This window comes from Myotis daubentonii, chromosome 3 (assembly GCF_963259705.1).
Source record: "Myotis daubentonii chromosome 3, mMyoDau2.1, whole genome shotgun sequence".
In the NCBI taxonomy this organism is placed as follows: domain Eukaryota; kingdom Metazoa; phylum Chordata; class Mammalia; order Chiroptera; family Vespertilionidae; genus Myotis; species Myotis daubentonii.
Window position 1 is genome coordinate 58,018,957 of NC_081842.1, and position 12,808 is coordinate 58,031,764.

The window sequence follows — 12,808 nt, forward strand, 5'->3', positions numbered from 1 at the left end:
TTCACCGGGACACAGAGAGATGCTGCAGGTGCCCACCTGCGCACTGGTGCAGGGTTCTCAATCTAGGGTGCACGGTGGGCTTCAAGAGCCTGTGAAACCCCAGACTCATGTGAACACACTTACGTTAATGTATGCTCACACTCTGATTGTGAGGAGGTCTGGGACTTTCAGGTGGACTATCAGTGGGTGAGGAACCCAAACTAGGCAGGACTCTGGGGGGCTCCTGTCCCCTACCAGCACGAGCTGAGTTAAAGGGTTAGCACAGTATCCCATCCCCCTACCCCCTCCTCAGCATCAAGGAAAAAACATGGATGTGAATGGAAAAAGAAATAGCCTCTTTTAATGTATTAATGGAAACATTCACACTTGCAATCGTTTGCTTTCAGGTAGAGATTATTCTCCTTTAACTGAAGTTGAATAATCCCATTCATAGGTTCTCTTCAAATTGTTCTAACCGACAAGATCTTGGGTGGGAAAGTGTGTAGGAAGCAGCCCCTGACCCCACCCTCAGCCGTCTTACTCTGGGTGCTCTGCATCCCAGGAAACGGCCCAACACCGGCACCTTGGTCTTCAGGATGAGTTCATGGCTACAGGGCCTTGAAGAAGGTCATCAGAGAGCCATCTGCATCTCGCTTTCGAGGCACCTTTGGTCCTCACCACTTATACATAGGAAGGGTTTTGCTGGACAGACTTCTGACAAGCAGAAGGCCCCTTAAACAAGAAGTTTCCTCTTGGAGTTTCCTGCTCTTTACCCTCATTTATCTGGCCTCTGGCCTCTTCAGGGGCCAGGGTATAGTCGGCATAGTTGCTGTGACCAGGCCTTGTGCGGGAGGACAGCAACAGCAGTCAGAGCATGAGCCGAGCTGTGCCCACCCTACCTCTCTGGGGACAGGGGCCCAGGAGAAGCCCCGAAAGGGGAACCAACCCGTGACCAGGGAGGGCCTTTGTCTCGCCACTCCTGCTTAGAAGCAGAAGCTGTCAGGCAGTCCCTGGAACACTACCCCTGCCCTGGAGAATGTCAGGGGCTCTACCCCAATCCATATGGTCCTGTGGGCTTTGGGGACCTTGGGACCAAGGATCTCCTCTCTCCATTAAAAACTGACCCCGTACAAGGCGCAGCCCACCTCTCTGGCTTATTGACATAAAAAATCACAGAAGGACAAGATCGCACACACCCAGTCTTTGTAAAGAGGTGGACAAAGGCCAGGACTTGGCCACCCGACCCAGGCCAGCTCAGACCTCCGGGGCTCCTTGCTTCGTTCCTGCTACGGCAATTCTGAGCAGCAGCCATCCCCTAGTACACACTCACAGCGCAGACTTCTCTGAGGCTGGCTAAGCATGCACTGAACACAACCTCCAGAACAAAACAAAGCCTCCCCTTTCCATCACTGCAGAGGCACCTCCCCACCCCACCGAGCTAAACCTTGCCCCTGGGGAGCACGTGTTCTCTCCAAAGACTTCAGTGGAAGTCTTCACACAGAGTAAGAGGGGTTAAGCAACTCCAGTTGGTAGCATTGTCTCTAAGTGTCTAAGTGGGTGTTAAAATGAGTAATCAGGCTGAGTCTGTGTCAGGGAAGAGCTGCAGCAACTGAAAAGGAAGCAGCGTTAGTGGATAAACAAGAGATGGCAGGGAGGTGGGGGGAAGGGGCAGTGACAGCTGCTCAGACTGGATAGGAAGGGATGGAAGGAGACACCGGTGGAGACAGGCAGAGAGAGAGGAGTACAGGGTCGAATCCAGTCTGGGAAGCAGGAAAGTCAGAATGCATGGAATTGGCAGATTTGGGAACGGGAGAAATGTGCGGCCCCAGCCAGGGCAGGGGATGTGGCCTGGACCACAGGTAGAAGAAGCTGGTTTGAGGAAGGGAATGCGTATGGCGAAGGAGCAGAATCCAAGGGCAGGAGAAGGGCGCGGGGCGGGGCAGGGCAGCGGCTTGGTGATCACAGGACAGCACCTGCAGGTCACGGGCTCTCCACACTTATGTTCACTGATGTTTTTCCATCCGCTTCTAAATTGGATTTGGAGCAAGGAAAATCTCGGTGACATCGGCATCTCATCTGGAACAAGCTGCATCAACCCACATGTGCCAGCCTGCCGGTGTCCTGCAGAGCGCGCTAACCTGGGCACAGCCAGCCCCCTCCAGCCCGTGGGCAGCCACTGTCGACACTGCTGCAGAGGTGGGGGAGGGGGCCTTGAGGCCACAGGGAGGGGAGACCAGGCCTCTGGAGCGGAGAGGCTTGACGTCACTGCTGATGGAGGCACAGACTAGCTGTGAGGCTGGTCATCCTTATTGTGCTAAGAGCTACAAACTTCCACAGATATTTTGCTGACATGCGCTCGAGAGATAAGACTCCCTCCGGTCCTCCAGAAGAGCTATTTGTGCTCTCTGCCCTTCCTTCTCTCAGAGAGAAGCTGCCAGACTTTTGGCATCCATTCAGATACAGCTCTGCTGAGAACGAGGGAGGTAAATTTACCTTAAATGTCACAGCTCGGTTATATTCAGTGTGAAATGCACCGTCCCTGTCAAAAGAGAGAACAAGGTGTTAACTACAGGAATGGTTGTGAAGAGACCTACCTTTGGTTTCCTGCAGCATCTTAATAAGATTCAGCTATTGAACAGAGTTCAAGATGTTTTTAAATGAAATAACTGTAAACAGGAAAAAAAAATCATTCCGGAATAAAATTGATCTACCTAAAATCGCTGTGCACTGAGAATACCAATGAAAGCTTTCAGCACTTACTTGGAAATTGGAAATGACCACGTGTACTTACTGGTAATGGAATAATTCGACCTTTTTGTCCTTTGGGCTCAGGTCAACTTTCATCTTCTTGCACAATTTTCTACTCTCTGTGTCACTGAAAGACACAAACGCCGGGAACCATCGGTAACCTGTGGTCCTCACAGAGGTGTTGACAGAGTAAAATCTGCTGGTAGCCTCAGAATAAGGCAGGTAACTTGGACTTCTCCATAGCGAGAGAGGACCTCACTGGAGACGGATTCTCAGAGAACCGGAGGGAGGAGAGGACCCGATGCGAGGTGGCTGATCAGGAAAGATGGGCCAGCAGGCGGGGAGGCTGTACCACTGGGTGTCAGGGACAACCTAGGGAGGTCCAGGTAAAGGAAGTGCCCCAGAAGCTTACGGGGTGGACAGCCCATTCTAAGAAGAAAAATACACGCAGTATAGAACAGTGGTTCCCAATCCAGGCTGCGCATTACAAGCTCCTGGGGAAGTTTAAAAAATACTGATTTCCTGGGCCTGCCCAGATCATTCCTTCAGAGTCTCTGCCTGGGGCCCAAGTACATTTGTTTTTCAAGCTCTAATGTGTGCCATATGCCACCTGCTATAGACCATCTGACCAGGAAAAGAGGAAAACGTTCTACGATGCTGAAAGCATTATGACATCTGACCAGGTACGGACAAAAGCCAAAAGGAGAAAGAGGAAGCTTCGGTGAAGGGCTGGAGTCTGTAATCTCGCCCTCTCGCAATTCTAATAAAAAATGTCTGTTGGGTGCCGTTCACTGTGTACAAAGTGTGCAGGCACCATCTCATCTACTCCTTCCTGCTAGACTCATGGGCCTCAAAATGTGGCCCCTGACCAGCAGCCCAGCCTCACTTAGGAACCTGTTAGAAATACAAACTGTCATCCCCCTCTCAGACCTTCTGAATCAAAACTCTGAGAATACTGGTGTTTCTGGTGTTGTTTTTGTAAAATATTTTTATTGATTTTTAGAGAGGAAGGGAAAGGGAGAGAGAGACATTGATGTGAGAGCAAAACATTGATTGGCTGCCTCCTGCATGCCCCTACCAGGAATTGAGTCCCCATATAAGCATGTGTCCTGACTGGGAATCAAACCAGCAACCTTTCGGTGCACGGGAGGATGCCCAACCAAGCCACACCAGCCTGGGCTGCATATACTGTTTTAAGGAACCTTCCAGGTGATCTGATGATGCCACCATCCTGCACTGGCTCTTCCTCTCCCCAATCTCCAGGTGTGGCTTCCTGGTGCCCTCCACTAGCCCCCTCAGAGACCTTATCTGCCCTCATACACAACCTCACCACACTCAGCCAAGTGTGCCCAACAACCAGCCAAAGGCAGCCAGCTACCCCATCCCCACCCCTGCTCCTTGCTGCAGGGCCCTCTCCTCATTCTGCGTGGAATCAGTGAGGGTATGTTGGTCACCCAACCCTGGTCTCCGCTGACTGTCTATGCTGCATGAGAAACTTTGTTCTGCCAGGTATGACAGCCACCTGAGGGAAGTCCCGTCACCTCCCACCTGTTTACATACCTCACCACCTTCTACAGCCATCAGCTTCCCACAGCTGTGCACCAGCCTCAGAGCAGATGGACTAATGACACCATTCAGCTCAATTCTAAAAGCAACGCTCTTCAATGCACAAGCAGAATTGCGGGGCCTCATTTTAAATGTAAATATACGATCTGCAATTCAGGAAGCATGGCCTTTCCCTCCCCACTCAGTCCTGCCTGTGGCGGCCATCACAGTGGCCACTGCAGCTTGCGGCCTCAGGCCTCAGAAATGCACGATGAATCCAAAAAGGAGAGGCTAATGGCATTGCGATGGCTGCTCCTCCAAGGTGGTGAGGGCATTTTAAAACAGGGAGTCCAGAAAGAAGGGAGAAGCTGGGGTGGGAAGGAGACCCAGAGAGCCGAGGGCATAGCTCAGAAGGCCACTGGAGGGGCAGCCCGCAGCATCCTTGCTGGAAACTCTACCCTAAAGCCCCGTGGGGATGCCATACCCGCCTCCACCCACTACGGCTACCACAGCCTGGTCTGCCCATCCCGCAGGCTGAGGTGAAGCCACGCTGACAGGCAGCAGGTTCGATTGGGAAGAACTGTGTCTGAGGTGCCCTTTCCCTGCCTGAGTTAATTCCCCAGAAGAGAGGGCTCGACTCAGGATGCTGACAACTGCTCACTCAGCACTTTCCGAGGCCAGCTTCGTTCTGCTGCGCTCAACTGTCCCTGTGACCACCTACCGTCCACTCAACTGCAACGACAAACAGGGTCAGGAGCCAGAACCAAGTCCCGGTGGGCCCACCCTGCCGCGCCCGTGGTGGGCACTCAGACTGCAAGGCAGCCTCTGCAGGGGAGAAATGCCACCCCATGCTGGCTCTCTCTTCTGCCAAGTTGGCAGCCTCTTCCTGTGACTTTCATGAAGCAGAGAGAGGAGTGGCAGGGCTCAGAGTCATTGCAACCCAATCCCTGCCTGCCGGGCTGACCCCCTCCCTGGGAAAGTCTGCCGCAGCCTGAGACCCCCGTGAGCCCAGCAGGCTTAGGAGCAATGCTGCCAACCCACCAAACAACGTGGCTGGGTGGATGGGGAGGCCAGCGATCCTCCAGCCTGTTTCTCAGTGTGGATCCTGCAGCCTGTGGCCCCCACTCCAGGCAAGCCAATCACAGCTCTGTCTGGGCCACCGGACTCCCTGCTGCAGACTCCACACAACCCTCTTCCCTCCTTAGGCTCTAGAGCAGCCGTGGGCAAACTACGGCCCGCGGGCCGGCCTGTTTGAAATGAATAAAACTAAAAAAAAAAAAAAAAAAGACCGTACCCTTTTATGTAATGATGTTTACTTTGAATTTATCTTAGTTCACACAAACACTCCATCCATGCTTTTGTTCCGGCCCTCCAGTCCAGTTTAAGAACCCATTGTGGCCCTCGAGTCAAAAAGTTTGCCCACCCCTGCTCTAGAGACACTGATCAAGGATTCTCTCCTCTCCCCTGCCCCTACACACACACACACACACACACACACACACACACACACACACACGAATGCAAATGCACACATTCTTAGAGGGGTGACACATTCTTCCTGTCCCCTCTGAGCACCTCCGCCACCCCCTCCAGCACTCCCTTCTCTGCTGTCTCTCTCGGCCATGCATCTCCACATCTGGCCAATGTGTGCACTGACTGTCGCCCCATCAAAAATGTTTGCTCCATGAGGGCGAGGGATTTGTGTATTCAGACTGCTTCCCCAGGGTTACCACAGCAGCTGGCACAGAGCGGGCCCTCTGTAATCACCCGAGTGAACGAGGCCCTGATTGACGCTGTCCTGCCACTGCTGGGAGGAGCCCTGCACTCCTGGCTTCCTGGGCTCCGGGCTCTGTCCCGCTGAGCTCCAGGAATCCCGCCAGGTGACACTTCCTGATGGTGCTCTCTCAGGTCGGCTTGCCTCCCTCCAACAGTTGTTTGTGTGTGTGTGTGTGTGTGCGCGCGCGCGCATGTGCACTAATCGTGCAGTACAGACAATATAAGTCATAAGAGTTCAAGAAGGAGAGAGAAATTACCAACCTCAGGGACTTAGAAGGATCTTGGTTGAGGGATTAGACACAATTAACTGATCTTCTGGCTACCTCCTGCTGTCCCTCCCTTCCCCTGCCAGGGACTGAGCCTCTGGAGAGGGGAGGAGACATGAGCAGGGAGCAAGGGAACAAGATGCTTTGCTGGAAGGGAGAGGGAGGCAGAAAACCACCATGCATCACGGAGAGTGGACTGGCCGTGCAAAGGGCCTCCCCTGCCACTCTGTCTGCTGGGGATGCAGGAGCCCAGCCTCCCTCTGCCCAGGTACTCACCCACCTCCCCTGGCTCTCCTCTACAGAGAATGTGGACAGATTTCAGAGGCCTGTGCACACTTTGCACACTTCCCACCTAACCCTGGCCCTGACAGATGCGTGCACATAGACATTTCCTTCTGATTTGCTGGGGAGTGGCTGGCTGGGAGTGTGGAGTGGCTGCACTGGGTGTGTGGAGCCATGCTGATCCTCCAGGAGGCTGGCCACGCCCTCTCCTGGGGGTCAGACCCAGAGATGATGGAGGGGTGAGGGAGGCAGAAAGAAATGGGTACTGGAGGCTCAGGAAGGGGGGATGTGGCTTCCACAAGTCGCAGTCTGAGTCTCAGACCCTCCCTGGAGGCAGGCCCACCTGCCAGCTGGAGTGACTGATGGCTTCCAGATCTGGCTCTGCCATTCGCCAGCCTGTGACTTCTGGCGGGGCCTTGGTTTCCCGAGCTGCAAAATGTAGGAGTTGGGCAGGTGAGCTAATGGAGCCTCCAACTCCTCTATGGGGTCAAGTATTACTAACGCACCAAGGCAGGCTGCCTATATTCTGACGGATGAACCAGGAGCCAGGACCCAGGACAGAGGTGGAGACTCAGAAAGATCTGAGCCTCCGTCATCTCTCTCCCAGCCCCCTGACCAGATCCTCACTCCTGTTCATGCCCACACAAAGCCGGGCAGCCTCAGCAGCGGGGAGAAAGCACACCACACTAAGAACCTGGCCTTGGCCCCTGCCTGCCTTGGCCACCGGGTACCCTTGGCTAACGCAGCCTTCCTGGGTTCCATCTCCCCATCAAAGAAAGGGTAGATCTCTTTCTCCCATCTACCTCATCTGACATGGCGGGATCCCGAGCAGATGGGCCTGTCACCCCTGAGGTTGGTGGGAGAGGAGAGGTAGAAAGTGCCCTCACTTCAGAGACATAAAAAAATGGGAGCTAAGGAGCAAATGAGCAAGAAATACTGTCAGAGTGACTTCTAGATGCCAAATACCAAGGGCAATATGAACAGATGTAACTGGAGGACACGGGCGGCAGACAGAACAGTCCTGGAACAGCTGGCCTTAACCTTGGGCAGAACTTGGTGGCCAGGTAGCGCTCTCTGATGAAGGGGCCTGCTGCATACAGCAGGGATCCTCCCAGGTCTGACTGTCCCTACCTCAAGAAGGCACAGGGTAAAGTATGAAATACACAGCACAGCTAGTAAAAGTGATGGGAACAGAGGGAGATAAGTGTGCCTTCTCCTCCTCCACCTGCCTCCCCAGCTCCTCAGCGGGGGATGTGCCACCCCAAGGAGTGCCCGCTAACGGGCTGGGAAGTGTCTGAAGACACATCAACACAGCTCTCACCTGGGAGTCTCCTCTAACGCACAGTAAGTCTCGTTAAACATGCTTACATAGAAAGGAGCAAATGCTAAACTCAAATATTCTTTAGAAGAAAAGCTAAGACTTCAAAATATGTTATGTCCACGGTGGCAGGCCCTAAATCCTGGATCTGGGAAGACAGCGCTGCTCCAGGGGAAATAAGGCAGATGGGAGACAGAGCAGGGGAGAAGGAAACTGTGGTTAGGTAATGACCTTGACCCTCAGAAAAGAAAGCAGTGAGCAGGGAGAGGGCAGCCTCAGCCCGGTGAGAATCCGCCCCAGGAATTAGCATCCCAGGCCCAGCTCCCGCCTGCTGGCCCCGGCTCAGCTGCCCAGACAGCAGCACTCCACGCCAAGGCCGAGCCCGATGCCGATGCCAGGCTGCGGGGCACGGAGAGAATACCAACTCTCTCTCTCTCTCTCTCTCTCTCTCTCTCTCTCTCTCTCTCTCTCTCTCTCTCACACACACACACACACACACACACACACACACACACACACTTAGCCAGACAACCACCAGCAGCCAACCCGAGCGTGGCTGCTGAGGCCTGAGCCAGGAGGTGGAGTGAGGGGTAGGGAGAGCTGACAGATTCCTGGACAGAAGCCACACACCCTACAGACACCTCACAGCAACAAGTTGCTGGGGCTGGGAGAGGACCCACCGGGAGGGCTATGTGTGCCTGCAGGCACGTAGGCACCGGTTGAGAGGAGAGCGCCAGAAAAGCGAGAAAAAGAGGGAAAGAAACATCCACACGGAGAAGAGAGGAGGAAAAAGGTCAAAAGAATGGGCAGCAGGGACCAGAGCAGGGAAGAGGTGGCAGAAACTAGTAAGGGACAGAGAACAAAGCAGGAGATGGGAGAGACGCTCAGAAGGAAGGATTGGAAAGGTTTAAGGGACAGATACCCAGAATGGGGAGAGACGCAAAGGAAAAAAAGGCCCCAAAGACTGGAAGACAAAAGACTTACACACACACACACACACACACACACACACACACACACACACACACACCCTGCACACCAAATCTGGCAGCTTCTGGGAGATTCTGAACTCGGCTATTTAGGGATGAGCCCGGACTCCAAGGCAGGCCTCCTGACCTGCAGGCGCACAAATTCCACTGCACCCGGCACTTCTTCAGGGTCGGAGCCAAGCACCCATGAGCCGGGGCTGACTCTCAAGCCCAAAACTTCCCTCAGAGGCACCCTCACAACCACCAAAGGCTCCTCACCCAAGAAAAGGCTGCTGAGGAACAAACACACCGCTTCCCCCTCCAGCTTCTTGCAAGTCCTGAACAGTCCTGCCCAGACGAAAAGTAACTACAGCAGCACAGGGTCTCCCCTCTCAATTCTATTCCAGAAAGAGCTTCCATGGAACCAGGAAGAAGAAAGAATTATTGTCCCATTTCATAGACGAGGAAATGGACCCAGGGTAACTGTCCTACTCAAAGTCATGGAGCTAAGAAGCAGCAAAGCCGACCCTCCCACCAGCCTCTGCCATTATGCCACACATGTCCTGACACCTCTCACCAGAGTTCTGTCTTCCCTCACCCTCCGTTCCTTTCACCTGCTCCTCAAGGGGGAAAAGCAGAGGGGGCTGTTCCCTCCTGACCTTCCTGTCACCCCACTCCAGGCCCTGGTGTCCCCATCCCAGCCTCTGAGACCTCGCTGGCAGGGCAGGAGGCAGAGCCGGAGAGGACGGGAGCGGGGAACCTTGGAGGGCCTGCGGGAGGGAGGGGCGCTCTGGTTGCCCACCTGCTAGTTAACAGCTGCCGAGATAAAAAGCGAGCAGACGTTGGCTTGGCTCCGTTCCACCTACTTACTCCACTGCAGACGGCAACAGAAAGCGTTCCTGAGCCGCGTCTGCCCAGCCCCAGAGCGTCTCTTTCAGATTCATAAACACAGACTGAACGCATTTAGGACAACAGCGAGAGCTGTCATCGCAGGGCCCAGGAGTTATACGGTCGGGTCCCCTAATGATTTACGGGGCACGTTCGGAAGTCTAGGAGCGGGGGTGGCTGGGCAGGAGGGCAGAGCCAGCTGGTGCCCTGGGAGTCTCATGTGACACTGGTCCATGAGAAGTGACGCCCAGGGAGGCCTGCGAGGACCAGAGCCACGTTCTGTCCGTGGGCTGTTCTGGGGAGATGTAGCCGTACTCTGCCTCTGATTTCAAACAGATACTCCTGCTTCCAACATAATCCATTATAGCTCCTCAATCCACCTACTCCTCTAAACCATTTTAAAAGCTATTTAACATTTCAGTTTACACTCCCTCCTACAGGGATATGTGGAGTGGCAACTACGTGCATGAAACAATCTATCCCTTTGTCTTAAGGTTACCTTTTAAGCTCTAAGGCGCCCTCTCCTCCTGTTTTCATTTAGCACATCAGTCACAGGATTCTTTCTCCCATTGGCACTTATACACGTCTCCGCATGAGGCCTGCGTTCTAATCGCCTCAGTCTCTCTCCACACACTAGTCCGGCCCCATTTAGTCTTGCCCGTCCAGGGAGCAGAGCAGGACTGTGCCTGCCCGGCCACCAGCCAGATGACCCCACGCCACACCTGCCGGGAAAGCCAGGGCACTTTAAAGACCTGACACTCTGAGGTATTTGCCCCAAACTTGAACTCTACCTCCTCTGTGAAGCTTTCTCAGCCTTTCCAGACAAAATTAAGTGACAACACAGATAGCCTCCATTTACAGCACCTTTCACCTGGACTGTAGTCTGCCTCCTCCTGGCACAGAGGACACCGCTATTCTTGAGGGGGTTGGGGGTGGCGGGGGACACGATACTGTGCACCTCAAAGCACACAGTAAGTGCTCGGGAATGTCTGCTGAGTGGACCCAGGTGGATGGAGCAATATCAAAGCTCTTCTGCCCACTTCTGCCACCTGCAAGCCTCACAAGACCCCCGTGATAAGGCCTCATTGGGCAGAACTGGCATCATCTTCAGCTGTGGAGAGTCCGAAGCACCTGTCCTCTCTAATAGGCTTTGGCGCTTTGCCAGTCACGGAATGCACGCCTGGCGAGCTACTGGAGACAGCGACATACCTGGAAGACAGAAACACTTCCAGACCAGGGATGGACTAGAATTCACCAATGGCTACAATCTCACCAATAGAGCAGTGGTTCTCAACCTTGGCTGCACATTAGAATCACCTGGGAATCTTTTTAAAATCCTGGTTTCTGGGTCTCATTCTCCGGAAATTCTGTTTCTTTGTTATGTGGTGGGGCCACAACATTAGTAACAAAGAAACAGAATTTCCGGGGGACGAGGCCCAGAAATCAGGATTTTAAAAAGATTCCCAGGTGATTCTAACGTGCAGCCAAGGTTGAGAACCACTGGTCTAGAGGGCAGTCTCGTCCGTTGAGTTGGTGCTTCAGTAAACCTGGAGGTGTGAGGCCAGGCGTGCGTGCACGCGCACATACACACATGGCTTCAGCAAACACTGCTGGGCTAACTAACATGTCTGCGGGTCTTACCCGGTGCTCTGTCAAAATATGAATCTCCTTCAGTCCTCTCCAGCCATTGAGGCCATGAAGTTCATTTGCCAAACAGCCATTATGGACTCAGATTGCAGGGGAAGAAGACTGCACTGGAGGGGAGCCCATGAAAGCTCACTTAACCCACAGGGTAGTAGCAAGGCTTGTGACTCAGGCAGGGCCAGCTACATCCAAGGCTAAAGACCTTTATGGGCCACCCAGGACAAGAGCTGCCTCTTTCCAGCAGAACCCCACCTCTTCCCCAAACGAACTAACTGGAGTACAACACCCTTGAGTATGATTCTCCTTTCCCCTCCTCTTCCCAACTCCACGCTCCTGACAAACCCCAAGTCCAGGTGAGCAGTGGCTGGACAAAGAGGCTCTGGAGACACCTCTTGTCCTCAGTCAGAAGGACATGGAAACGCTGCTACCTGCCAAGTGCAGCACAGTGCCTTGCATACCGCTGGCGCTCAATAAACGTGTAAAGGGAAAGGCTGTTCTTAGCTATCTGTTTTCCTATGTTCATTCACTCTCTGCGTGTCTTTCTGTGCTTCTGCCAATCTACGCCAACTTGGGAGCTAATGATATGACAAGAGGTGTGTATAAATATAGTCCCAGCAGCAAAGCAGTGAACACAGAGAGATGTGGAAATTATTCCTAATGATGGGGAGGAAAGGGAAGCTGAGCACACCCTGCACTCCAGCTTCCAAACTCAAGAGAATCAGGGGAATTCCACCCACAGGCCCTTCCCCACCCTAAGAAGTAGCCTCTTTCCATGGGCTCCCTCCCGGGGGCGGCACTCAATTCCGACAGGAAAATCCCTGAGAGGAGGGAGGTCAGGATGGAGGAAGAGGGGGAGGGTGGGAGTAGGGGGGAGAGGAGCTCACGGCACTGGGACAGGTGGGGTAGGGGTGGAGACACAGCTAGAGGAGAAAGCTGGAAGGGCTAAGCCACTTGATTCATCTAATAGCATCACCTTGGAAGCCAAGGCAGCAAGCAGGTCGGCCAGCTGATTCCACCACCTTGGGCCGCAGGGAGAGGAGACCTCTGTTACTGGCCTGGACGGGGGTAAAGCCCAGGTTCTTGCTGCCGAACACCCTCCCCCACAAGCAGGCTTGTGGGTCACCCTGAAAATCACCTTGCCTCTCTAGGTACCAAGGCCCCATCTATAAAACAAGGCCCCCTCTGCCACCAACAAAATCAAGTGACACAGTAAAATGTAAAAGCTCTCTGGAAGGGAAGACGGACAGACAGAGGGAGAGCCAGAACTGCCTCCTCCAGGCCACAGGTGACCCTGCCAGGCTGCCAGGGAGGTCTTTCCGCAGCGTCTCTCCATCCCATCCTCTCTTCAGAGTATTAATCAGGGACAAGTCCCGGCCCCACTGGCCACAGCCTCC

At 53.9% G+C, this 12,808-nt stretch overlaps 1 protein-coding gene across 1 annotated transcript in view; it reads right to left on the reverse strand.

The window, feature by feature from the left end:
* Positions 1-12,808, reverse strand: part of PDIA5 (protein disulfide isomerase family A member 5) — an 84,402-nt gene that overhangs the window by 47,009 nt on the left and 24,585 nt on the right. Inside the window, exons 4-5 of the mRNA XM_059687664.1 lie at positions 2,771-2,854; positions 2,473-2,518 (exon numbers count right to left, since the gene is read on the reverse strand). Of these exons, the coding sequence (XP_059543647.1) occupies positions 2,473-2,518; positions 2,771-2,854 (130 nt within the window). The remainder of the gene's footprint in view (positions 1-2,472; positions 2,519-2,770; positions 2,855-12,808) is intronic.